The 25,551-nt window shown below is 36.2% G+C and overlaps 1 protein-coding gene across 1 annotated transcript in view; it reads left to right on the forward strand.

Moving 5' to 3' along the window:
- The first annotated feature begins 15,849 nt into the window (after positions 1 to 15,849).
- Positions 15,850 to 25,551, forward strand: part of Eno (enolase) — a 97,175-nt gene continuing 87,473 nt past the window's right edge. Inside the window, exon 1 of the mRNA XM_068346058.1 lies at positions 15,850 to 15,906. Coding sequence (XP_068202159.1) covers positions 15,865 to 15,906 — 42 coding nt within the window. The 5' untranslated portion in view covers positions 15,850 to 15,864. The remainder of the gene's footprint in view (positions 15,907 to 25,551) is intronic.

Genomic DNA, 25,551 nt, shown 5'->3' on the forward strand with positions numbered 1-25,551 from the left:
AGGAAACTCAAAACTTTCTTATTCCTTGAGTCGTATGACTGACGATTTAACAGTAAATGAACAAGCAATACGTTATATGAAACGTTGAATAATCTGAACGAACAAGATATGACGACAGTGGAGGTCCTGTAGAGAGTGGGATTCCCCTGCTCTATGGGACCGGAAATGCAACCGTCAAAGTAAGTAAAGTACAGTACATACATAAGGCACATGTTGTAAATATATGTGTGTAAGTATACCTTTTCATTCTTTAAAGTTTAAACAGTCAAGCAGATCACATTTACCTATCAGATTATCCATGTCAATGACTTGTCCAGTCGAGTCACTATGCTGCCTAGAAACCTAGTTTTCTTTTCAATGTCAGAAAGGCTTTGGTGACCATCTTGAATGTGTTTATTTTTCATAAATTTGTATCTTATCAACTTCAAAATTAACTGGGCCTTGAAATACCTGCCTCCTGGCTTAGGTAGAAGGTTGGCCAGGGTACTAGCCACCTGTTGAGATACAACCGCTTGTGTTATCGTGTCCTTTGACTGGTCAGACATTGGATCCAGGATTAATCCTGATTGGATACTTCTCTCCGGTTACGGCTCATTTTCTCTGCCTAAGCATACACGGAGAATACATAGAACAGTATGGCCTTTACATATTCTCCTCTGTCCTCATACATCTGATAACACAGGGATTACAAAACGACTCTTCTTCGGTCAAGGGGTTAACTACTGCACTAATTGTTCAGTAGCTACTTCCCTCTTGGTAAGGGTAGAAGAGACTCTTTAACTATGGTAAGCAGCTCTTCTAGGTGGACACTCCAAAATTAAACCATTATTCTCTACTCTTGGGTAGTGCCTTAGCCTTTGTACCAGTCTTCCACTGTCTTGGGTTAGACTTCTCGCTTGAGGGTACATTCGTACACACTATTCTATCTTGTTTCTAAAACAATAATGTTATTTTCTGATAAAAACAGGTGATTTCCTTTATGAAAAACATTACTTTTTATCAGAAATGTTGTTCTAATCGGAACTATAGTAAAACCCTTTATTTCAACTCTTAATAACTTCTCTTGTAGTTTCCTTATTTCCTCCCCTCACAGGGCTATTTTTCCTGTGGGAGCTTGGACTTATACCATGCTGGTTTTCCAACTAGTGTTGCGGTTTAGCAAGTAATAATAATAATAATAATAATAATAATAATAATAATACAGTGGTAACATATTTGCCTAGCATTTGCATGGCGGCAGATCGATCCCAGCCCAGGACCACGAATTCAAGGCTAGAGTCATACATCTGCAACTAAGCTCTAGCGATTGTTCTGCTGTTTTATGTCGGAACGGCCTGTTGCATGCTTCCTGCTAGATTCCCACTTGCTTATTCTTGGACCTAGGAGACTGTTGGTGGGGGAGTTGAACGGGAGTCGTCGCTCACTGGGATTAACCCTGCGAATAATTGTGACTAGTGCGAATTCTAGCGAGGGCTTAAAGCCCTGTCCACGCGATCGAGCATGCCTGACAGGCAAACAGTGATACCAGACCACAATAGTTAGTAAGAATGAGGGTTAATGACGTCAGAAGCGGGAAGACCACAGACAGGGATCTGGCATCATACAGTGTTGCCAGATCCCTGTCTTTAGTTTTCCCACTTCTGACGTCATCAACCCTCATTTTCACTAACTATTGTGGCCTGGTATCACTGTTTGCCCGTTGGGCATGCTCGATCGTGTGGACAGGGCTTTAGAATGCCATTCGATTACCACTCGACTTGGCAGTGAGTGCACGACAATTAGCCAAGGAGGTATATGAAGGCAGGTTTCTGACATGGCAGCATAGTATTTTTCACGTTTCTATTCATAAGAGTTTCACATTTTATTCATTCATGTTTTATTGACTTCAAGCATAGTAACGTTTTTTCTAATTATTCATATTTATTTTCTATTTAAGTCATTCATAATGATTTAACATTTCATTTATTCACGTTGGTTTTCTTTATTTACTTTATTCGTAGTGATCATTTACTATTTCTTATTTGTTCATATTCTATATTTTCTATCTGTCATTAATAATGATTGATAATTTTCTTTACATTCGTTTTCTTTACTTACTTAATTCATAGTGATCATTCAACATTTTATATTTGTTCTTATTCTTTATTTTCTATTTAAGTCTTTGATAATAATTGCGCATTTTACTTTTTCACGTTCTTTTCTTCATTGATTTTATTCACAGTGCCCATTTAACATCTTTTTATTTATTCATAATCTTTATTGACTATTTAAGTCATTGATAATGATTGATGATTTTATTTGTTCACGTTCGTTTTCTTTATTGATTGTATTCCTAGTGACCTGAGTGGGACGACCTGCGAACTGTGGCAGAGCATCTCTCTGTAGCTGTTTTTAAGCGAGCAGGAAACGTTACGTGATCGTGATGCTGTGGTGCCAGATCGCAGACGCAGGCTCCATATACTCGCTAGTTCCTTCAACGATTTCTAGCAGGAAGCGTGCGAAGCGTGCAACAAATCGTTCCGACATAAAACAGCAGAACAATCGCTAGACTTAATGCAATTTCTTATTCGCAGATGTGTGACCCAAGCCTAAGCTGTTTACTGGGAAGACTACTGCTGTGGTTAGGCACCACAATAAGGGGGTTGAGCTTGTCCGGCTGACGCAATGGTGAGTATTTATTTTGATGACATTGGAACTGAAACCAGACACCTTTAACCTTCAAGTACAAAGACACAGATCAGCACTTTTGTGTGTGTGTGTGTGTGTGTGTGTGTGTGTGTGTGTGTGTGTGTGTGTGTGTGTGCAGTGATATTGTGGATTTAATAACTTAACACTGAACATAAGAGGCTGTGGCATGCAAATTTTGGTTTTGACATGAGCTTTTTATCATTGCACACCTGTAAGAGCGACACATCTCTGTTTGCAAAGGCATACTGGGAGAAGTTACAACACCTTAAGTACTCTACAGTAATATCATCTCAGACCCTTGGTCTATCGAAAATACTACAAAGGCATGGAGTGAAGTTCAAACAATTTGCAGATGACACACAATGTTACTTCTCCATAAATGATATACATGACACTACTGAAACTCTAAACCGAATCCTTGATAGTGTTAGAGAATGGATGACGTTTAAACAACTAAAATTAAATGAGAACAAACCTGAATTCATGGTGGTGGGCAAGAGAAACAGCGTGAGAAACTTAGGCGATATTCAAATGAACATAAATAATGACTCGGTGCCGATATCCAGTAAAGTTCGAGATCTAGGTGTATTTCTTGACTGTAACCTGTCTCTAAATGCCAAAATAAATTATGTAATAAAAACTGCTGGTTATCATCTAAGAAATATTGCGTTTATAAAAAAGTACCTGTACGGAAATTCTGTAAAGAAACTTGTGATAAACTGTGTTATTACCAGGATTGACTACTGCAACTCTATCTACTACAATTTACCAAAAGTGCAACTTAAGAAATTACAAAACATAATAAACAGAGAAGCAAGACTGATAAAAGGTGTCCCACATAGAGAAAGGATCACCCCTATACTAATTAATTTGCACTGGCTGCCGATTAAAGCGAGAACTGAATTTAAAATATGTACAGTAATCCATCAAGTTATCAGAACTGGGCGTCCGAAATTCTTAAGAGAATTGCTACATATTGCGCAGCCAACAAATCGTGTCGACACGAGAATAGTTACAGATGGCTTCAAACTATTGGAACCTAGATATATGTCTACTGTAGGCTCCAGAGCCTTTAAATATGCGGCCCCGAATCTATATGATAAGCTCCCACGAAACATTCGAATGATTAAAGACATTAAGGCTTTTAAGAGGAAACTGAAGACTTTCTTATTTCATGAGTCTTTTGACAGTGACGATTTAACAGTAAATGAAGAATATGAGACATGAAACGTTAAATACTCTGAACGAATAAGGTAAAACGACAGTGGAGGTCCTGTAGAGAGTAGGGTTCTCCAGCTGTATGGGACCAGAAAAGCAGCCATCAAAGTAAGAAACATGTGACACCATATATATAATTTTGTCGAGACTATATAAAGGTAATGATGAGTGACATCGCCTTGATCTATAAAATATAATCTAATTTCGATTAGGTCGATTAGGAAGTTTGCAAAACTCAAAAGTATCCAAAATTCCTTACTGTCAGCAGCAAATACTTTCTAAATATATATGCATATGAAAGTTAAGTTAATGAACACGATGTAATTTTTTTCCGTCAATAAAACTAAAACTTGATTCAGGGTGCTAAAGCATGTCTTGCTCTGTCAAATTTACATAATAAAATCCACGTAAACAAACATGACAATATAACTGATTTCAAAAGCATGTGTGCAGACTTGACATGCTGTCAAATACAGTTCATTCCCACACTAAAAACTACTATACAAATGCTACAGATTCGTCAGACTGATTGAGACAGATTTGTGGAGGAGCAATAGGACTACATTTACTTTACTTTAATTTAAGGGCTACTTATTTTCAGGTTCTATACTTCAGGGGAACCCTACTCTCTACAAGACCTTTCGCAATTCATTTTATCAAAGCTTGGTAGAATTATAAGATTGTGATGTTGTGATGATGCAGTTACAAGGACAGAAATTGGTTGCTGAAAGTTTTCGAGGAGACAAGGAAAATTACAAGGTAGAGCATGCTAAGCATTCCAGCATTGACAGTGAGTTCAAAAGAAAAGCTTGGAATGACTGAGGAGAATATTTAGACAGGAAACCAGATGGGGGTGATAAAACTATGAATTCAGGGAGTGGTTATGGTGTAAGAATTGCTCATAGAATTATCAAGGAAATCTCTACAGGGGTCAAGAAGAAGCAGATACCCATAAAAAAGAGAGACGGGTCTGTTATAACAACAGAATGTGAAGGCAACCTTGGATGGAACACTTTAGTGAGGTTATGATTAGGAGATATGAAGGAAATAATTTTATTGATATACCAGAAGCCGAGGAAGACCTTGATGTACCCATGAATGAATTCAGTGTGTTTGAAGTCGAAGATATTGAAAAAAAAATCGAGATGAAAAGCCACTGAAATAACTGCTAAGATGATATTGACCGAAATTTAAGTGACTTCCAGAATATTTAACACGATTATTTTGAAGAACGTGGCGTGAAGAGGCAAAACATAATGAATGGGAGCTAGGAGTGTTGAAGGAGACCTCACTGATTGCAATAATAACAGACGCATCACACTTAAGACATTTGTCACGAAAATCTATAGTATACGTATTCTAATGAGGCTGGAGAGAAATATTGATGAAAAGCTTGAGAGATGAAAAAGCAGGGTTTAAAAAAGTTATTAGTTGTACTGACCAAATTTTCATTTATAGATCTGTTGTACAGAAATGTGTAGAATATAGAAATCCACTTTTGATGGCATTTGTCGACTATGAAAACACTTTGACAGTGTGCACCGGCCATTTTTTTTTTTTTTTTTTTTTAGTCCTGCGTTTTTATGGATTGATTGATTTAAAGTTTTCAGGCACGTTTTTATGGAGTTCATCTTAGATATATATATTTGATCAAGTCTGTTCAAGAGCATAACAAGTGCAAAGTTAATGCTAGTGCTGAGTTCTAACAAAATAATGTGCAGTAAACAGTGGGGTACTTCAGGGAATGTGTTGTCACCTATGCAATTTGTCCTCCTCACGGATTTCGTAATGCATAGAAGAAATGGGAATGGTGAAGAGTGATTGGACTGGATTGGTAATAGAACATCAGCTGACCTAGAGCAGGCCGATGACGTTGTCCTTATCAGAGGAACACCACAGGACTTGCAAAGTTTGCCAGAATGCATGAAATATCACACGAGGTTGGCCTCAAGATAAATAGAAGAAAGACATAGATGATGAGAACAGAGTAAGCAATGGAAGGTGAAATATCACTGGAAGGAGAAAGGTTTAATGAGGTAGAATCATTTAAATATTTAAGAACTATGATCTCTAATACATAGACTTTAGAATTGGAATTTAATGAAAGATTGAAAAAATCCAAATCAGATAATGGGTAGGTTGAGTAAAATTTGGATATCAAATCGCCTGAAATTACATATTAAAATCAGGCTATATATCAGTTTATTAAGATCGGTGTTACTGTATGGACACGAATCATACTATGACAAAGATACCATCTCCAACATATATTGTACATTTGAGAACAAAGCCCTCAGAAGAATATTGGGAGTTAAATGGTAGGACAGGATTAGAAATGAAACTATAAGAGATTACTCAAGTGCCATATATGGATGAGATCACGGTGACGGGTTGATGGAGATGGTTTGGGCATGCTCTTTGCATTGCCAAAGAGAGATTGGTTCACCAAATTTTCAACCGTGCTCCACAAGAAATTAGAAGAATTGGAAGACAGATATACATGGCAGAGGACTATGAAACGTGAAGTAAGAGATGATGAATGGAGAAGTATCGATGTAAAAGCTCAATGGCCCCTTTGCATCAATAGGAGATGATGATGTGTTATGACCATAGTTAAATATATATCTCAGTTCCATACAAAACATCACTAATCTCGTTTTCTCCAATACTTCGACTTTTTGCTGCTAGATTAAGTTACTTAGTACCTATAAGTTTGTCAAAAATATCAAAACGATCATCTGCGAGAGAGAGAGAGAGAGAGAGAGAGAGAGAGAGAGAGAGAGAGAGAGAGAGAGAGAGAGAGAGAGAGAGAGAGAGAGAGAGAGAGAGAGAGAGAGAGAAACTGATCTTAAAAGTCATGTAGTGCGTATGGTTCCCCTGCAAAATAGGACCAAAAAAGCAGCCCTTAAAGTAAAAGTAAAATAATACAATTTTGCATGAAATTAAAGAGAACATATCAGTTGCTCTGGAGCATAGCTGGCTTACACAAAATGCAATGGCAAACTACACAGGGGAGACAGGAGAACTGAGCAAATTTGCAACAGTGTCCTCCACACCATTTATTTCTTTGTCTCAACACTAAACGATCAGACACGTCTTTTAGACACAGGCATATCGATTGAGTCGAACTATTAGCTCAGGTCACCTCCGCAGGCAGAAACCTATGTAGGTTGTTAACACCAATGTTCAGGTCTGCGTCTGTGCAGGTCGGTATAGCCTACTTAAAGCTTAATGGCAGCCTTAACAGAGTTTCTACTCTGGTCTGCATTCACATTGTGGGATTAAAGGACGCCTGTACAACAAAATTAAAAACAAATTTCCAATCTCAAAAATTAAACTTTTATTTCACGCTTTGATTGGGTGCCCTTCCGATATGGATGCCTGTGGATATCACACCCTCTGCCCTTGCACGCTACTGTGTCCATCAGTGTCAACTTTTTCGTTCTAGTTAAATTTACAACAAATTTTGTTCTCGATGTCTTTTTCAATATCCTTAGGTTTTCTCAGTTTTCAATCCATAAGACAACTTGACAAATAAGCTGGATTCCTTATCTGAATGAACTTTATCTCTACGTCTATATTCATACATCGTGTGGTACATGATATGATCTGAGTTTCGGAGTATCTGAATTTTATATTATCAAATAATTAATTTCATACTTTACATCCATCCTTAAAATGCTGTAACTGCTTTGTCATGGTTCAATCGTCAATACAAAGTTATAAAACAAGTGTAATAATTTAGAAACTTGGGATCTACTTAGTCAGGAGGGAGGATGCGAAGCTGAAGTTAACAACAGGATAAAATCTGGTTGGGGGAAGTGGAGGGTGGTAGCGGGATTGATGCGAAAAAAAAAAAAAGTCAATCAAGCTTAAAGTAAAGATATACAACAGTGATTCCCAACCTTTTTACTACCTAGGACTCCCACTCCTGAATATTATAAGTTCTATCAATTCAACATGATGACTTGATTGATCAACTAACTCTTACTAGATTCGTAAATATGATAACGAATAAACTAAAATAAAAGAATAAATAGAGAGAGAAACAAATTACTTTATCTTGTTTTGCTGATACTAAGGGATTCTCCAATCATACGGACGTCGAATGTCTCTATCTGATTGTTTGTTCAAACGTTTCGAAACTTTCCTACATTTTGTTCCGCGAAATTTTGTTGAAGCTCGATCCTGTACTGGACGTTCAATAGCTTAGTAATAAAACAAATATTAATGCATGACTCGGAAACCTGAAGACAAAAAGAAGAAGAAAAGCTTGAAGTCTTGGGAGGAACCTGTTAGGGGATGTCGAATGGGATGCAAATAATTAGATCATAAGATGGCGAGATGCGACGAACTCGGACAAAGAATAACCTGGAGAAGAATTTTGTAGAAAAGGATGCCTTTAATAGAAGGCATTGGAGAGGGCACATCGGGCAACCGATCCCTTAATGTGAAAAATTATCAATACAAAGTAGCCTAACATCTTATAATGGACCGATTTCTTGCACTGAATCAAGTTTCTTGACAGCTGAATATGTGAGAGCACACACTATTTCACAATTTTCCGTATTTGACGTTCTTGCAACTTTAACTGTACTACTTTGTACATAGCTTACCAGTTGCGAGGTGTGGGCATAACGAATATTCGGGGTCTCACTTGCTATAAAACTTAGAAGTCCATATTACACATCACTTTATTCTCCAGGGTACCTGATGTGATTGCACATTTCTTAAATTCATAATACTGCATGATACTGGACGTCTCAGCAATAGCAACATGACTCATTCAGTCAAATTAATCGGGGAGTGATAGTTATACGTTGAATGACATTATATTCAGCACCATTTGGAACATTTACCAGCAAAAACTTAGATATATCACGTATTTCATCAAAATTAATACTGGAGACTGGCTCTGGATATTCAAATCGTATTTGAAGGTTATAGATTAAAAGCAACAACGGCCTGATCTCTTTAGATTGTTTAACTAAAGTACTTAAGAAACATTTGATTACTATTGGGGATTACATTTGTCATTATTTGTGTGATTATGGCCATATAATATCTGGCTATTTGCTCGCAAAAGTCCTGAATAACTTATTAAGCCCATCACACTACATTAAAATCGTAGTTCTTATCTAACTAGTTTCCACCGTTACATCCGGAGAAGTCATTTCGAGTCTACCAGCTTGAAGTTGTTAATGGCAGATTTAAGTCTACATATATACTACTAACTTAATTCCTCTCTTCGCTGATCATACGGCAATTCGTTAGGATCAATATAGATGCTTCAAACAGGCGAATTTTATAAATCCACCTGGGCATATTCTAAGGCCTGTATTATTTGATATAACTAGTTCCCATAATTAGGCTAAAGCTTAAATGCAGAATATATTTGACAGCATTTCTCAAGCCTTGATTTATACAAAGAATCATAGAGCCACCATAGTCCTATTCTTTTCCCGAAGTAAAACCTGAACCAATTAAATATATGCCAAGTTTAGAGATTTTTCAACCTTCAATTTCAGGACAGTGAGTTTACAATCGTATATCATGGCATGAAATTTCATTTCCTTTTCATGTGGTACTTTCAAAGTTAAAGGAATACTACTTCAGTGTATACATCTAATAAATAATACTGTAGTTACTGTCTTAGATATAGAAAATATCAAAACCATGCTCAATTGTTCATTTACTAATTTTGCAAATGTTTGCAGACTGGAATAGCATCATAGCTAATGCATTTTTAAAGGCAAATTCATCAACAAAGAGATCTGTAAAGGAGAGGAAATATTCTTAAAATGCAACTGATGACAAAACCTGTAACACTAACGATACTTCCCAGAGAAATTCCTTCCTCTTGAATAAAAGGTCTAGAGATTGTGTCAACCTCTCTTACTTTCATAAATCTATCTAATTAAAAAGTCCATGAGATCTAATCAAACACCAATGGATCTCGAGATGATCTGCTCTTTCGAAGTCCAAATGGAATGAAGAAATCAACATATATTGGATTCTAGATCCATAACTATTCTTTAGTTGATCGACTTTTTCATTAGCTTACACATACGATTGGTTAGGGAAGATGGCATCTGTAGCTATTGTCTGTCCAGAGGATGGAGGCTGTCCAGGGTGGAGCTGGTAAGGTCGTTTGCCTCAAGTAAAAGTCCCAAATGAACCTTCGAATATGCGTCTTTCTCTCGTATTTACCATCAGGTGCTATTTCAAAGTGAAGTGATATGTTATACAATCTGTGTATAGTAAAGGAAGATATTTAGCATTATATCAACTATTTTTTTTTTTAGTTCTATGACATATGGCATAGATTTTGCCATGTTGTGGGGATGGTCACTACGAGAGTATAATATAAATTTGTATATATATATATATATATATATATATATATATATATATATATATATATATATATATATATATATATATATATATATATATATATATATATTACTATATATATATTACTATATATATATATATATAGAGAGAGAGAGAGAGAGAGAGAGAGAGAGAGAGAGAGAGAGAGAGAGAGAGAGAGAGAGAGAGAGAGAGAGAGAGAGTATTTGACAAAAATTCAAATAATGTGGTAATGTAAATTCAAATTAAGAGGAAGTTACTCGATGAGTTGCAAGAAATGCTTTTTTGGACAAAACGTTTCACAAACTAAAAACAAAATCTGTCCATTTTTTTCTTATTTTGTCATAAAATCAATGACAAGTCTATCAAATAACACGTCCATTGGCTCCAAAATCTTATGGAGTTATTGTATAAAAATTATAAGCAAATATAAAGACAGAACATTAATAATAATTGCATACGATATGTAAACAAACCCGAATTAGACATTTAATTTCCGCTTGAATTGTATGTTAGTTTGGAGGTTGCTAGAAACAACACGCTGGGTTACCAATGCACCGGATGGCGGGCTCGTGAAAACGTGTTGGGATTTTCAATGTTTAAGTCATCAGATTAAATGACATAAGATCAAATACTACGAAAATTGAATATTTTGCAGCTATGTTTAAATACCCAACCTTACAAAAAACACCATTTACTATTCCCCGTATTACAATGTTCTGTTTTACTTCGAGGATATGCTATGCCGCAAAAGTAACGATTTCGACACACCGCTTTCCTGCTCATTTTGAATATGAGAATAACATGTTTTCCAATTTAAATACACAAAGAGAAAGACTAATGATTGTCTCGGGTTACTTAATTCTTTGACGACTGATGTTTAATCATAAAGAGGCCAGGCGGCAGACAATCTATGACTATAGGCCTAATCCAACATACAACTTCCCATAATCTAGCAAAGTGGAACTATTTTATTTAGTAAAGCATTAATTGCAAAAGATTTCAATGATAAATAACAACTGTTTGAGAGAGAGAGAGAGAGAGAGAGAGAGAGAGAGAGAGAGAGAGAGAGAGAGAGAGAGAGAGAGAGAGAGAGAAATTCTTTGTGAATACGTATTTTGACATTAGTCTGCTTATCAGGTGCCACGCGCCGCCGGATGCGCACAGGGGCCCCACTATAAACGTGGAAGGATAAGAGACAGAGAATCGGGGAACCGATCGTTCAACTCAACACAGTGAAACAGGGGTGTAAAGTAGATAGTTTGCTGTCCTGGATGATCCAAATAGTTCCACAGTACCTTGGGTGTGCCAGTAGAATACGAGGCAATCAGCATACGTTTCAATACTTAAAATATGACGGATGTCAAAATCGTGCTCACAATAGTTTTTCTTAAAACTACTTGACTTTACTCTTTACTTTAAGGGCTGCTTATCTGGTCCCGTACAACAGGAGAACTTTACTCTCTAGTCTACAGGGCCTTCAGGTATTTGAATATTGTGAATGGATATTAAGAATGATCCAGCTGTTTCTGTCCTTTGTGTTCGGCTACAGATAAGAGTGACTAGTTGAAAATTTGATGAGAAATTTCGTTTAAAATTATTTCATTGATGAATTATCAATCAAATCTTTGATGAATAATTGTTGGTGGAAAGTAGTCGTTATCACTCTTCCTTCCTTACCACTACAAGGCTTAATATGTCTACCCCGTTATCAGATATAGACCTTTCATTACTTCACTGATCTTATTACAAATGAAAACCCTGTTTGACTGTGTTCTACAGGAACTGCAAGATTTGCTTGTCGTATACATTTTATGTATTTACAGCATCACAGCGTTTCAGCGTTAACTGTTAAATCCACATTATCGAAGCATTTAGAAAACAAGAAAATCTTGAGAGTTGGCAAGAGGTCATTGACATCGACCACGTGGAAGACGAAGTACAAAAATTAGATTATGCTGCTTTCCAGTCTCAGCTGGTTACTCATCTTCCCGAATTTTTTAACGTCTCTACCAACCTTGATGTCAACTATTCATCCGTCAGATATCCTTCTAGAAAAACAATTACCTTCAACGCATTCAAGAAAATAACAGCAGGTGGGACTCCCCAATGGTTGAAAAGTGATGACAAAGTTACGTTGTGATACTACGTGACCACCTACTACCACTGTTATAGATATGGACATTTTGAAAAGATTGCAAGTTCAAGACTGATGATAAAGTATTTGGGAAAATGATCAGTAAATTACGCCACCAAGGAATGTAACTCACAGCAAATACAGTAATATGTATAAACTGCAAAAAGTTGAACAAACATGATGACCATGTAGTGAATTCAAGAATGGGCAAAGCTTGTGATTTGGAATTGAAGAGATTGGCAGAAAATACTGACAATTGACACTAACATTGTCATAAATTGCTGCTACGTAAACATTCAATCTATTAGAACAATTGGACCATGCCAAGCAAAAGTTATTTAAAGTGGTGATGCATTTACACCTTAACAGTCATTCTGTCCAGCCAGGCCATGACCAGCTTCCCAAGTTACTATTAGTTGCACCGAGGTTCAATCGAGCTAAGAATCAAGGGCTCCAAACGGCAATGACCGTTTAGAAGACAGCATAAGAGGCCGAAGCGTCCAAGAGACCCCACTTTTCATCTTGATAAAGACTTTGTACCAGATGACTTACTATTCGATTACTTTTTTGTAGATGACGCCCGCCACTTACTTTTTCCAAGCTGGAGGATGCCAGAACTTAGTACTAGGATGGAACATTTCGTACTGGAATGGCTCCTTTCACAACTTTATTCAATTCATGCTTTTATAAAAGGGAAGGAACAAGTGAAACAAGTACCACTCGTTTTCGTTTTAATAAGAACGCCTAAGAAACTATGAGAAGGCCTTGTCGGGCATTACGAGGATCTAACGAGCGGTGAAGCTACACACTTTAGTGGCTGATTTTGAAGCTAGTTTTGAAGAGCAGTGAGATGCATACTTTCTTACAATATCATAAAGCGATGTAGCTTTAACTGGTGACAGACAGACTCCCATGGACTTCGGATGCCATTGTGACATTTGGTGTCGTCCATTCAAATAATAAAATGTACTTGCACTTTGTTATATCCCTGCATAGCATATTAAACCATTACATAAGCTTACAGTGCTCCACGTGCAAAATTGGCTGACCCTTAAGTCCAGGAATCTGTTGCCTACACGAGGAACAATCTGACAGACATCTAACTGATTTACACTCGCTGCCTATCAAAGCAAGAATTTGAGTTTAACATATGTACAATAAACTATCAACTTATCAGAACCGGACGGCCATATTGAGACTTGCTACATATTGAGCAGCCAACAAATTGTTGACACGGGAATAGTTACAGATGGTTTCAAATTACTGGATCCAAGATATATGTCTATTGTGTATTCTAGAGCTTTCAAATTTTATGAGGTTCCATGACTGTAGTATACCATAAGCTCCCACTAGAATTACGAAAGTCTGAAGATATAAAGGTTTTCAATCGAGAACTGAAGACTTGCTTGTTTCCTGTTGTTTTCTTAGTGCTTCGATAAAGTGGGTTTGACAATAAATGTGGTGCGTGAAATGCTGAATGCCTTGACATGAAAATGAAATACGAAAGGTCCTGTAAAGGGTAGGGTTCCCCTGCAGTAAAGAACCAGAAAATCAGCCTTAAAAGTAAATGTAGAATCCATAGACATGAGTGACCGCGCAAATAACGATGTCGAGTATTGGCACAGTATGCTCATCAGTCATGGTCATGCATAAGAACATATGTACAAATTAATAGCATTGCTGAACACAGAGATGCCACTAGTACCTATGCAAGTGCAGTTAGTGAAGGAATAGAAATTATAGCTTCACCAAAAGAAACTTTATAAGTACATGCACGATTGCCTTTCCTATAAAAAAACGTCTAGCTGTTTGTGGTCAACTTATAGCACCATGTAGAGCCATGATTTACAGTCGATTTTGAAATTAAGTAATTGCTTTTCATTTATCTCAGATTTTGAAGTAACTGGATTTATATATATATATATATATATATATATATATATATATATATATATATATATATATATATATATATATATATACACACACAAACATTTTCTCCGTCAACCTAAAGATTCTTGTGGCCTAAACATCTTTCGTCCTATACATAAACATTTAAAGATTCCATAATACAATCAATAACAAATACGATTTTCAAAACTAACGGAATGAAACTATATAAAATTCAAGGGAACAAATACGATTTATTATTTATTACACTGATGAATGAATTAAGGCCACCAGGTCCTAGGAGATCATTCAGCGCCCAAGTGCAACCAAGAGAATAAACGACAAAGATTCTCGATGAAGTTAAACCCGAGGATTGATCCAGTAAGTAGAAAAAAAAACCACGAAGTCTTAGCTACAAAGGATAGGTTATTTATGATGAACATTACGGGCGCTTATTTGTGCAGTAATTGTAGAGGCTGAAACAATTAAGCTATGCACTTAGACTACTTTTGTAGATTTAGAAGAACAGTTGTGAATTGGATCATAATATTTTTCAACATGGTTTGTGTGGTTGTCGAAAGATTTTAAAACTGGGATAGGGATAGAAATAAGGCAATGTTATTGATAAGTGAATTTATAACAGGGATCTGGTACCTTCATGAGGTACCAGATGAGATAAGCTTGATTTCCTTTATTAAAAGTAGAATATTCAAAACAAGATTTATATTCTTAAAGTCACTCGAGGATAAATGTCGTTTACATTTTACTAAAATATTTGTTAATTTCAAGAAAAAATTAGTAACATTTGTATAAATGATAAATTCCTTAATGATTATTGAAGTTTGAAATATAAAAATTAGTAATCTTCATTTATTGCATTATTAGCTAGTTTTGTTTTATTATGTTTTGTAAATATCTATGAGTGACTAATGTTAGTATATGCAAATGATGAATTATAAACCACATCGGGAAAACTAAATATTAAAGTATGCGTATATTACAAATATATATTTTGTAAAAAAGGAACGTTTAATCTATAATTTCTTGATAAAAGTAAAAAATAATAATCATGATAATAATAATAAAACCTTGAGATACTACCGCTAGAGCTAATGGGTCCTTTGACTGGCCAGCTGGCCGGACAGTACTACGTTGGAGCCATCTTTCTCGTTACGGCTTATTTTCCATTTGCCTACATACACCGAATAGAGTTTGAAGATATCGGTATATGCAATGATTTATCAAGCTATCAGAACCGGCCGTCAAAAATATATGAAGAGAATTGCTACAAATCGTGCTGCTCGTGTAGCCCACGAAGCATGTAGACATGAGAATAGTTACAAATGGTTCCAAATGATTGGAGCCACTGTAGTTTCTAGACTAGAGATTTCAAAAACTAGACACCCGAAAGACAAGTTTCAGGTATTCAAGAAGAAACTGAAGACTTTCTTATCTTCTTAGTGCTCGATAATGTGGATTTGACAATAAACACGCGATATGTTGAGAGATACACAAAATACCCAAGAAGGTATAATGAGAAACTGGTCCGATAAGACATGGGGTTCCCCTGTGAAAGGACCAAGAAAACATCCCTTAAAGTAAGTATTGTAAAAAGTAAGAGCATCGATCAGTATCATATTACAACGCATTTTTAACTTAATCTCTTCCAAGAGGTTTATTTAACTAGGGAGGACAAGTTCTTTCATCCCCTGAAACGTGTATCTGTTGAAGTTTCTTCTTCAACATTTTTGGTCTTAAAATCTATCTGAACAATTAGTTTTTCGTGTTAACCAACAGCGTGTATCGACCTTGATGTCGACAAACGTTAGGCCGTTGTCAAATTGTGACAAAAGTGTGTGTGTGTGTGTGTGTGTGTGTGTGTGTGTGTGTGTAACTTTAAAAGCATATCTTGACCTTCAAATTTAAGCAATCAATGTAACCAGATCATGCGAGTTTAGAAACAAAGAGGCTATCAAAACCAACAACTACAAAAAAAAAAAAATCACTTATTTTTTTCATAGGTTCAAATATTACCTTAAAATCTATACGTCAACAGCCCATTGCGGAAAGGAAATAGAAAATAATAAATAAGCTAAGCATGAAAAGTAATAGAGTACAGAATACTTCATGATCGGTAAAAACGTTAAAACACAACAGTCATAAAACTATAAACTAAGACCAAGCAATCCAATCAGCAGCAAAGCAATAAGACCTACATAGGCCTACATATGGCATAATCAATCATTCATAAGCCCATCCACTAATTGTACCAAGAGACTTAAGCAGTTTGTTTTTTGTGCATGTTGCGTACAATTTTTCATAATTCAGACCATCATTTGCGATCTGATCCAGTGTTAGCAAATTTAGCATAGTTATGCTCTTAGCCTTATTTGGCATCAAATCGAGTGTCTAGCATAATTGATCTTTTGGCACAATTCTACAATAATCTTGCCATGCTTGGAATAAAGTTTTGCATTTACCTTACTTTCTGTTCTCATTATTTCATAATTTCAACTAAAATCAATATGATATATGACCATGTACGCATGTACCGTGCCGAGTTGCCAACGAACTATACATACAAGTTCGGTTGTTCATTTTGTGTATTCCTAAACAGTCCAATTATTTTGGCAAAACGTCTGAATAGGTTTGCTGAAGGTAATCATATGTTCCATAGTTTGCAATTTAGCTTTCGTAAAAGACTTACAGTATGTGATGCCCTTCTTACAATCTCCAATGCTGTACAGAAATCTCTTGATTGTGGTCATTAAGTTCGTATGATCGGCCTTGATTCTAGTGTAGCCTTTGACCGTGTTAACCATGAGGCCCTTAAGGGTGGGTTATTTTCAGCATTGTCAATGAATTTTTAAATAATAGAACACAAATGGTTGTTGTTGATAGGCACCATAGTAAGCAGAGGAATGTGATACCTGGCTTCCAATAATGGCATATGATCAGTAAATTTTGACCTAGATCAATGAACACATTAATCAGTTACTTTGATATGTTAGTTCCTGAAACTTAATTTATATGGGTAGGCCAATATTATAGGATATAAGGTTAACAATACTCAACATTTTCTTAAAGTTCCTTATGGCAGAGAAAGAACTCCACATTATTGGATAAGTCAGTATTGTATAGGGTGGAAGAAATATATTTGTTATGTTCCTAATGTGGGGTTTACACGGTCAAACGGTTCGAAGAGGTGGAGTCAACTACAAATGCATAAGGGTTGTGGGCAATGAAGCCCCAACCACAAAAGTCAGGGGAGAACAGACTTCCTTCGAACCGTTCGACAACCTAAGTCCGAAATCGTCTACCTTGCAATTTATTTAATACGAATACCTCATACCAATTGCTTCCATTAAATTGTGTTAATTACCATGCACTGTTGTTTTATATTATTTAGTTATTATGTTTAGCTAATAATGAGGTAGCATATATTAATGCATTTAGCACATTTTCGGTAGTTGGAATATTTTCACAATACGTCTGGCACCTTTTCCTCCTAACGATTTGGTAACACTGTCTTGATCCTCCCGGAGTGAACTATCTATAATTTAGTACTAGGCATGCAAATCAAAGTCTTTACCACCCATTAGAAGACTCAATATTACACAATGTGTTAAGATTTTTATTCCAGATGTTAATAATTTAAATTTATTTTATAATTGTTATTTTTAATTGATAGTTTATTTGACACCAACTTTTCTGACCCTGTTCCTGCACTGGTCTGCTTTGGGTTGGAGCCCTAGGCCTTTATTATTTGGCGGATTTTGTAGCTAGTTCAGTGGACAAGGAAGTTATCAGCAAAGAAAGCTTTCACTAGAGAAAGTTGCACCCATGATTCCGTGTTCCTTATTAAAAATGGTAATATGTTGCTTTGGCAAATTGAAATGATTCTCCATTGTGGTTGTGAAAGTCGTTTACAGTTGTGAAAACAAGTGATAGGGCCCTGCAGAAGTGTTCTGTGCAAATAACGAGACCAGATAACAGACAGGAGACCGTGCTTGGCGGGAAGGCCCAGTAAGTGAAAATAATAAATTAATCAGACTTTTCATGACTGCCTGGGCCGTCCCGCCAGACATGGGTTCCTGTTTTTTATCTGGTCTCGTTATTTGCACAGAACACTTCTGCAGGGCCCTATCACTTGTTTTCACAACTGTAAACGACTTTCACAACCATAATGGGGAATCAATTCAATTTGCCAAAGCAACATATTACCATATTTAATAAGGAACACTATGAATGTGTATGTATATGTGTGTGTGTGTGGGGGGGGGGGGGGGTAGGGTGGAGGATGACAGCCGCCCGAGCTTCTTGCACTGGACATAAACCGTTGAGTTGCAGTCGACCCCGAGAAAACGTTAAATATTTATTTGGTGCCTTTATAGGCGCAGCGAAACGATTCATTTGAAAATAGTTCAACCTTATATGTTATCAAATTGTCTTCAATAAGCTAGTGTCTACTGTATGTGACTTAACATTAAAATGAGATCCAACCTCGAGTTACTAATATAAACTGTACGATTCTTTATGTCAATTTACTGTTACTACATCTGACAATGGAAACAAGAGCTGAGCACTCCAGCATCTCAAACTCAATACCCATGGCAAAGTAGTTCCTTTCTTTGGATATCACTGATATCCATGGAAATCAAATACCCTACACAACGGCCTTTATTAAAGTAGTACATTGTTATAACAAAGCTAAATCACCTAATTTATTTTTAAGCAATACTACAGTGACTACACTCACCACCTCAATCCCTATTCCCTTCGCGCCATGATGGCCTGGGAATCCGTTGATCAACTCGTACCTGTGGTCATTCAAATTTACGTATCCAATCTATCACGAGTTACAAGTGTATATGTTACTCAACTAAAAGAATATTAGGCCTGTAAATATGCATTCCTATATGCTATCAGCCAGTCCTCCAAGTCTAGGTCAATATTCTTTCGATCTTTGTCTAGGCCTAGGGCTACCATCAATCACTTAGCCTTTAAACTTTAATGACTAGAACTCATTGCTACCATAAGTAGAATTTTTTTCAAACATTTTTAAAATGATTCACAGAGAATAGTCAGGAATTTAAACTCGAATGTCGTTTCATTGAAAAAAAAAATAACCTACTAAGTAGTACTGTAGTACTAACCTAAGGCCTAAGCCAACACAACGTGCGACTAAACTAACCGTCTTGCCAAGTTGCCAGTTGCTTGAAACTTTTTCAAAGCTTCTGCCTCACTATTACTCTTATTTTAGATTTATATTACAAAATCCCACGTAACTGGTACTCACGTTACTACCCATTTGTCTACAATCGGTCATAACCGGCACGGACTCAGGAGAGGACGGTCACGTTACATTTACACATGCACAACTCACAAGTTACTGCCACTTACTGGTTCCTTATTGCTCACTCCGCTAAATAAGTTTACGGGCACTCTATCTCTTTATAGATAGGTGCAAAGCTTCTGAGCTTATTCTTATTAAGTTTATATTACCTGTTCCTTAAATAAATTAATATCGTAATGAGATTCTCAATCTTTACTTTTATTCCCTTCTACCTTGTAATTAGATAGGATAACACCTTGCTATCATCAGTTTTGGCAACCTATTGTGGTCAGTTTGGACTTCTTAAATTCTTCTTTTATATGCATTGCCATACCTATAAATACAGCCAGATCCCTGCTAGGATTTTTCAGCGTACCTAAGCTTATGTCTACATTCATTAGCTGTCCTAATTTTGGGCATGAAAATAAATGTTCAGTAGTATCTTCTTCATCTTTGCACAAGTCACACAAATTATCTTAATATTTTCCCCTGAAATTTGCTTTTAAGTTGAACATTTTTAATCTTGTTTTCATCATAAGGGATGCCTTATCCAGATTCATTTCTCTGATATAAGGCAGTGGGCCATTTCCTTTAATATATCTTAATTTTTTCATTACTTTCTTTTTTCTTCAATAGTTTCTTCTATTTTTTTCCATAATTCTTTTCTTGATTTCTTTTTTCAGGGTCCTTTTCCCCCAACTTCTTATTTCTTTAACTTCCATCCAATATTTACTGCAGATTTCTTCTACGCTCTTGCTCCAGCACTTTCCATACGGGTTCTTCAACTGATCCTCAATTATCTCTCTTACTAATCTTTTTTCCTCAGAGTTTATGATATTATGGAAGAGCATTAATTTCTTATATTCTATTCTGTAGGACACCGGCCATATTCCTGTTTCTGCAAGTATGCCTCAATATGGAGTTCTTGCAGGTAGTTCATACATATTTCTTATTATCTTATATTGGAGGTTTTCCAGATCTTTCATATCTTTGTCCTTTATTACACTCCAGGTCTCCACGTTGGCAAATATTGTTGGTACTGTAAGGACAGTGAGACAAGGGATCGGTGTCCTTACAAGTACTACTACTGTTTCATATATTTTATTTCTGACTTCCAATGCCATCTTTTCTACTTTTCTCGTATCCCCATATTTTCTTATTTCTTGGGTCATATATGCGACCCTCTGGCTTTTTTTTACTGATACTCAATTCTTTGTGTCCCTTCTCTGTGTACCATTCACCCAGTACTTATATTCCTTAACTAAACTTACTTTTCCGTTCTTCACTTTTGTTTCAATCTCCTCCTCTTTCACATTCTTTCTTTTGTTAATTCTTAATACACCCGATTTTTTGGGGTTGGTGTTTATTGTGAATTTCTTTAGGGTCTCCAAGCTATGATAATTACTTATGGCACTTTCTATACCTTCTTTCCTTCCTGTGGGAAACATTATATCATCTACAAGTACCAGTGATTCTATTTCAATATTTCTTATCAATGTGATATTTTTTCTACTAATGCTATTGACTTTGTCAGTTGCGATACTGCATAGCTTAGGTCCATATATCGTTCCTTGTCTCACATTTCCTTCAATCTTTATATCTCCTGTTGTACCTGCTGGACAGTTGATGGCTGCTCTACCCTTTTCATTAATTTTTTTTTAACTATCAGTGCTTCCTTCCATCCTATCATTTTTCCCATTTCTTTTATGCAATCCTTTAGGTCGAGCTTATCGAAGCACTTATATGCATCACAGAACCATACGTATGTCGACCCTCCCAAATAAGCATTATAGTCTATTTTTGCGTTTAGTGTAAGCAGATGATCGGCCGTAGAGCTTCCTTCAATGCATCCACACTGGAATCTACTCATCTCTTCATTGAATCTGTCCTTATATTTTTTCATCCTTATTTACTCGAATATTTTACTGATTATGCTTGTAATAAATATGCCTCTTTTATTTTCTAGTTCCATTTTATTTCCCTTTTTGTGGATTGAAAGTATCCACATCTCTTCCCTCTTTAGGGATACATATGCTTTCGTCAATTTCTGTTAGTATCAGCTTCAGACTTTCTATTATTTCTTTCCCCATCATTTTAATCACAACATTGTTCAATCCTTGCCTGTCCGTTGTGTATTTGTTTTTCAGGCTTTTAACGATGGCTTTTACTTCTTGATAAATTATTTTCTCTTCTGGCTAGTACAGTGGTAACGTGTTTGCCTCGCATTCGCGTGGCAAGAGATCGATCCCCGCCCAGGGCCGTGAGTTTAAGCTGTTTACTGGGGAGGCTACTGCTGTGGTAGGGCACCACAGTGGGGGATTGGGCTTGCCCGGCTGACGTTCTGGTGAGCATCTATTCTGATGGAACTGGAACTGAAACCAGACACCTTTAACCTTTAACCTTGCTGGATCTCACTCTGTTACTTTCTGACAGCCATTTTTCAAACATGTTGTTGATTTCTTCTGCCAGGGTCTCTTCTTCACTTAGGGGATTTTCTAGCTTAAATAAATCACTGTAGAATTTCTCATATTCTTTCTTTATTTCTTCAACATTCTCTATTATTTCTCCACCCTTCCCTCTGATTGCTGTACATTTGCTAGCCTTTTTTCCATCTACTTTCTTCTTGAATTCCCAGAAGGCTGTGCTGTTCATACCCCTTTTGCTTTGATCTCTTTTACTTGCTTGATTATTCTTAAACCTTCCTCTTTTTGTTTTTCTTCTTGTATGTATAGGTCTGTCTACGAGGCTCTCCTGTACTTTAATTCTTTTCTTGACCTCATTGTTTTCCTTCCCAAGATTAATCCAATTCTTTTTAAGGTTCTTTTAAGTTTCATTAATTTCCTTAATTCTTTGGACCTCTTGTTTTTACTGGTTGTCTCTTTTACACTACATTTTCTTAATATTTCTTGCACTTTTTCTTGCCATTTTGAATATTTTATTCTTACACTAACTTTTTCCTTGACAATCTTTATAAGTTCCTTCTTATCTTTGTGGACTTTGAAATGGTTCCAGACTATTTCGTATATAACCTTTCTTTCTTGTTTAGGATCAACCAATTCATTTCAAGTAGGATGGCACAGTGATCAGCATACACCATTTCTTTTGATATTCTGTAGGGTGTTATCACTTTCTCTTCGTCAATTACCATGCTACTAATACCTTCTTCGTCTTCTTCTCTAACTAGAGCATAATCTATCACTGATTTCTTCTCTTTTTCAATTCTCGTCCAAGTCCCTCTGCATTTCGGGTTGCTATTTGCCAATATCATGTTGGACTCCTCTGCCAAATCTTTTAACATTTTGCCTGATTTTGAAATCTCATTACTATTGTTTTTTATTATGCTTCCTAATTTACAGTTGAAGTCTCCCATTACAACTACTTTTTCTTCTCTGCTATCATTATTTCGTCTTTTATAGACTTGTACATATTTTCTAAATGGCTTGACTTTGTTTTATTTTCTTGTGGGGCATAAATTACTCCTAATCTAACCTTAGTCTTCCCATTATCAATCTTTACCCACTGAGACTCGTGACCCTGGTTTTCGCTTTTTATTTCCACCGTTACATTTTCCAATTCATTTTTTTATTGCAATCAACACTCCTCCCCCGTTTTATTTTCTGTTATTATTAAAGACCCTATAACCAGCTATCTTCAAATTTTCTTCCTCCTTCAGATGGGTTTCTGTGATGCAAATAACAGTTGGTTTAACTTTTTCTATTATTTCCTCTAGCGAGTCCACTTTTGATTCTATGCCCCTTATATTAATGTAATAGATCTTGAAAGCTTTGTAAAATTTTGCTTTCTTTTTTCCTCTTCTCTTTTCATTTCTTCTTTTCTCTTCCATTTTTACAGGCAACGACCTGTTCTTCCTTGACCACCCTGTGGTGTTATGTAGTCCATTCCTAGGGCTGTGTTGGGGTTTCCCACTGCCCTTTCTGCCCACGTCAAGTTGCGTTGACTCGGGCTGTACGATTTTTCGTACCTTATCTCTTGTATCAATCTCCCCATTTCCTCCATTCTTGAACTTAAAATATTTATTTGGTTTTCCATACTTTTTTTACTTGAACCGTTGCTTACGTGATTCTTTACTTTTCCCTCCTTTGTATGTTTATACTACTCCTCGTTTCCTCTAAATTCTGATCTGGTTTCTTTATTTCTGACGTTGTAGTGCCTGAATAAGCATGTTTGGCCTCTTTTGCAGGCACCGTTCACATAATCTCTACATATTTTCAATACATCTTTCCCATAGTTTCTTTTGTTGACCATTTTGTTATTTTCCCAGTGACCATATTTGCACTCCTTACCTAACCTACACCTGCCTTCTTTATAAAACTTACACTGGACGTGCTTCTTCAATCCGTTTCTCTGAGGGTTATCTTCACCTCCCTGGCCGCGTCTGTGGAGGAAGTCGCATGATCGACCTCTTTTACAGACTCCATTTCTAAAAAAAAAAAAAAAATATTTTGGGGGTCTTTTCTTTCCGTTTTTCTGAGGGAATCTCATTCTGTTCTTTCTCTTTTTCATCTTTAATTGTTTTACCTTTGCTTTCTTCATTATTGAGAGTTAGCGTTTGGTTACGGCTCTTCGCGAGTCTGCAGTTTAGTTCAGCCTTTCCATCGGCACCTCCTTGGTTTTCTTCTTTATTCTAATTCTTTTATTTTCTTCTCCCTTTTTTCCAGATCTAATAAATACATTCTTTTCTTTTCTCTATTCCTTCTATCTTAAACAGAACGTTTCCTATTATCTTCTTTTCTTCTTCGTACGGCTGCTGTAATTCTATTATTTTCCTTCTCTGGACGGTCAAGAATGAAATGGGCCAAGAGGTCTTCAGTATCTGCCCCACTTAGCTTGCATTCTACCCTTCCTGCTACTTCGTGTCTTTTCCTATCATTTAATCTTAAACAGTTGGTCCTAGCTCCATACATAATAACAGAGTCAGGTTTATTGTCATAAAACATTTGACCTTTTTCTTGTTTGTATATTTCTAAACCATTTTTCTCTTTTATCTCATCCCTCCACGTTTTGCCATCTATGATCTACTTCTCTTCTCTTGACCTTGAGCTCTTCTCTTCCCATTCTCCTAAAGGTTCTATCGTTCATTTCCATATCTTTCATCCATATCCTAGTCGCTTTCATCCACCTGTTATTTTAATTTTCTTTCATTTCTTCCAGAATTTAGTTCAGCAAATCCTTTCTCCCCTCTTCTATCTAATCTGGACAATGGTACAGTTCATTTCTCAATTTTCTGGTTTGTTGATAGCGCACATTTCTTGAAAACTCAACACATTTTATTTATCCTGTTAAAAACTACAACTTATCTATCAACACCCTACCCCTCATTCTGAACCTTGTTTAATACAATAGATTAATAGCTTTCAAAAAATGACTAAAGATAAAGTAACATTTGTAATATATATTAATATATACCTATTAGGAGAATCATACATATATGCAACTTAATGCAGAAAAACTTTTCTACCTGAAAGGGAAGAAATGATTAATGCCACTATGAAATTTGAAAATTTAATAAAATTTTCTAATATAGTTTTCTGTAACTGTTGGATATTATCAACACTGTGTAAAGTACACACGGCACAATAGTTATCTGTATAATCCTACACCTGAGATTTTTTAACAGTCTTTCGTGTCACCATGGTGACATTCAGTTAAAAAGTATTGCACTGGAAGGTGTCAACACCTTTCCACCGTAATTGAGAGTCCCAATCAATTCACTGTTCATCGCAGCACTAGACGACAGGTTTTAATACACTACCTGCCGCCACCACATAATGCTTCAACTCATGCACTTGCTTGCATAATGTTTGTAGAACACTCTGGATGACTTCCATCCAGTGTATGAGCGAAGACGCTCAAAGTCCATATACTGAAAAAAGCTCAGTGATGAAGC

The sequence above is a fragment of the Palaemon carinicauda genome, chromosome 22 (genome assembly GCF_036898095.1).
Source record: "Palaemon carinicauda isolate YSFRI2023 chromosome 22, ASM3689809v2, whole genome shotgun sequence".
Classification (NCBI taxonomy): Eukaryota; Metazoa; Arthropoda; class Malacostraca; order Decapoda; family Palaemonidae; genus Palaemon; species Palaemon carinicauda.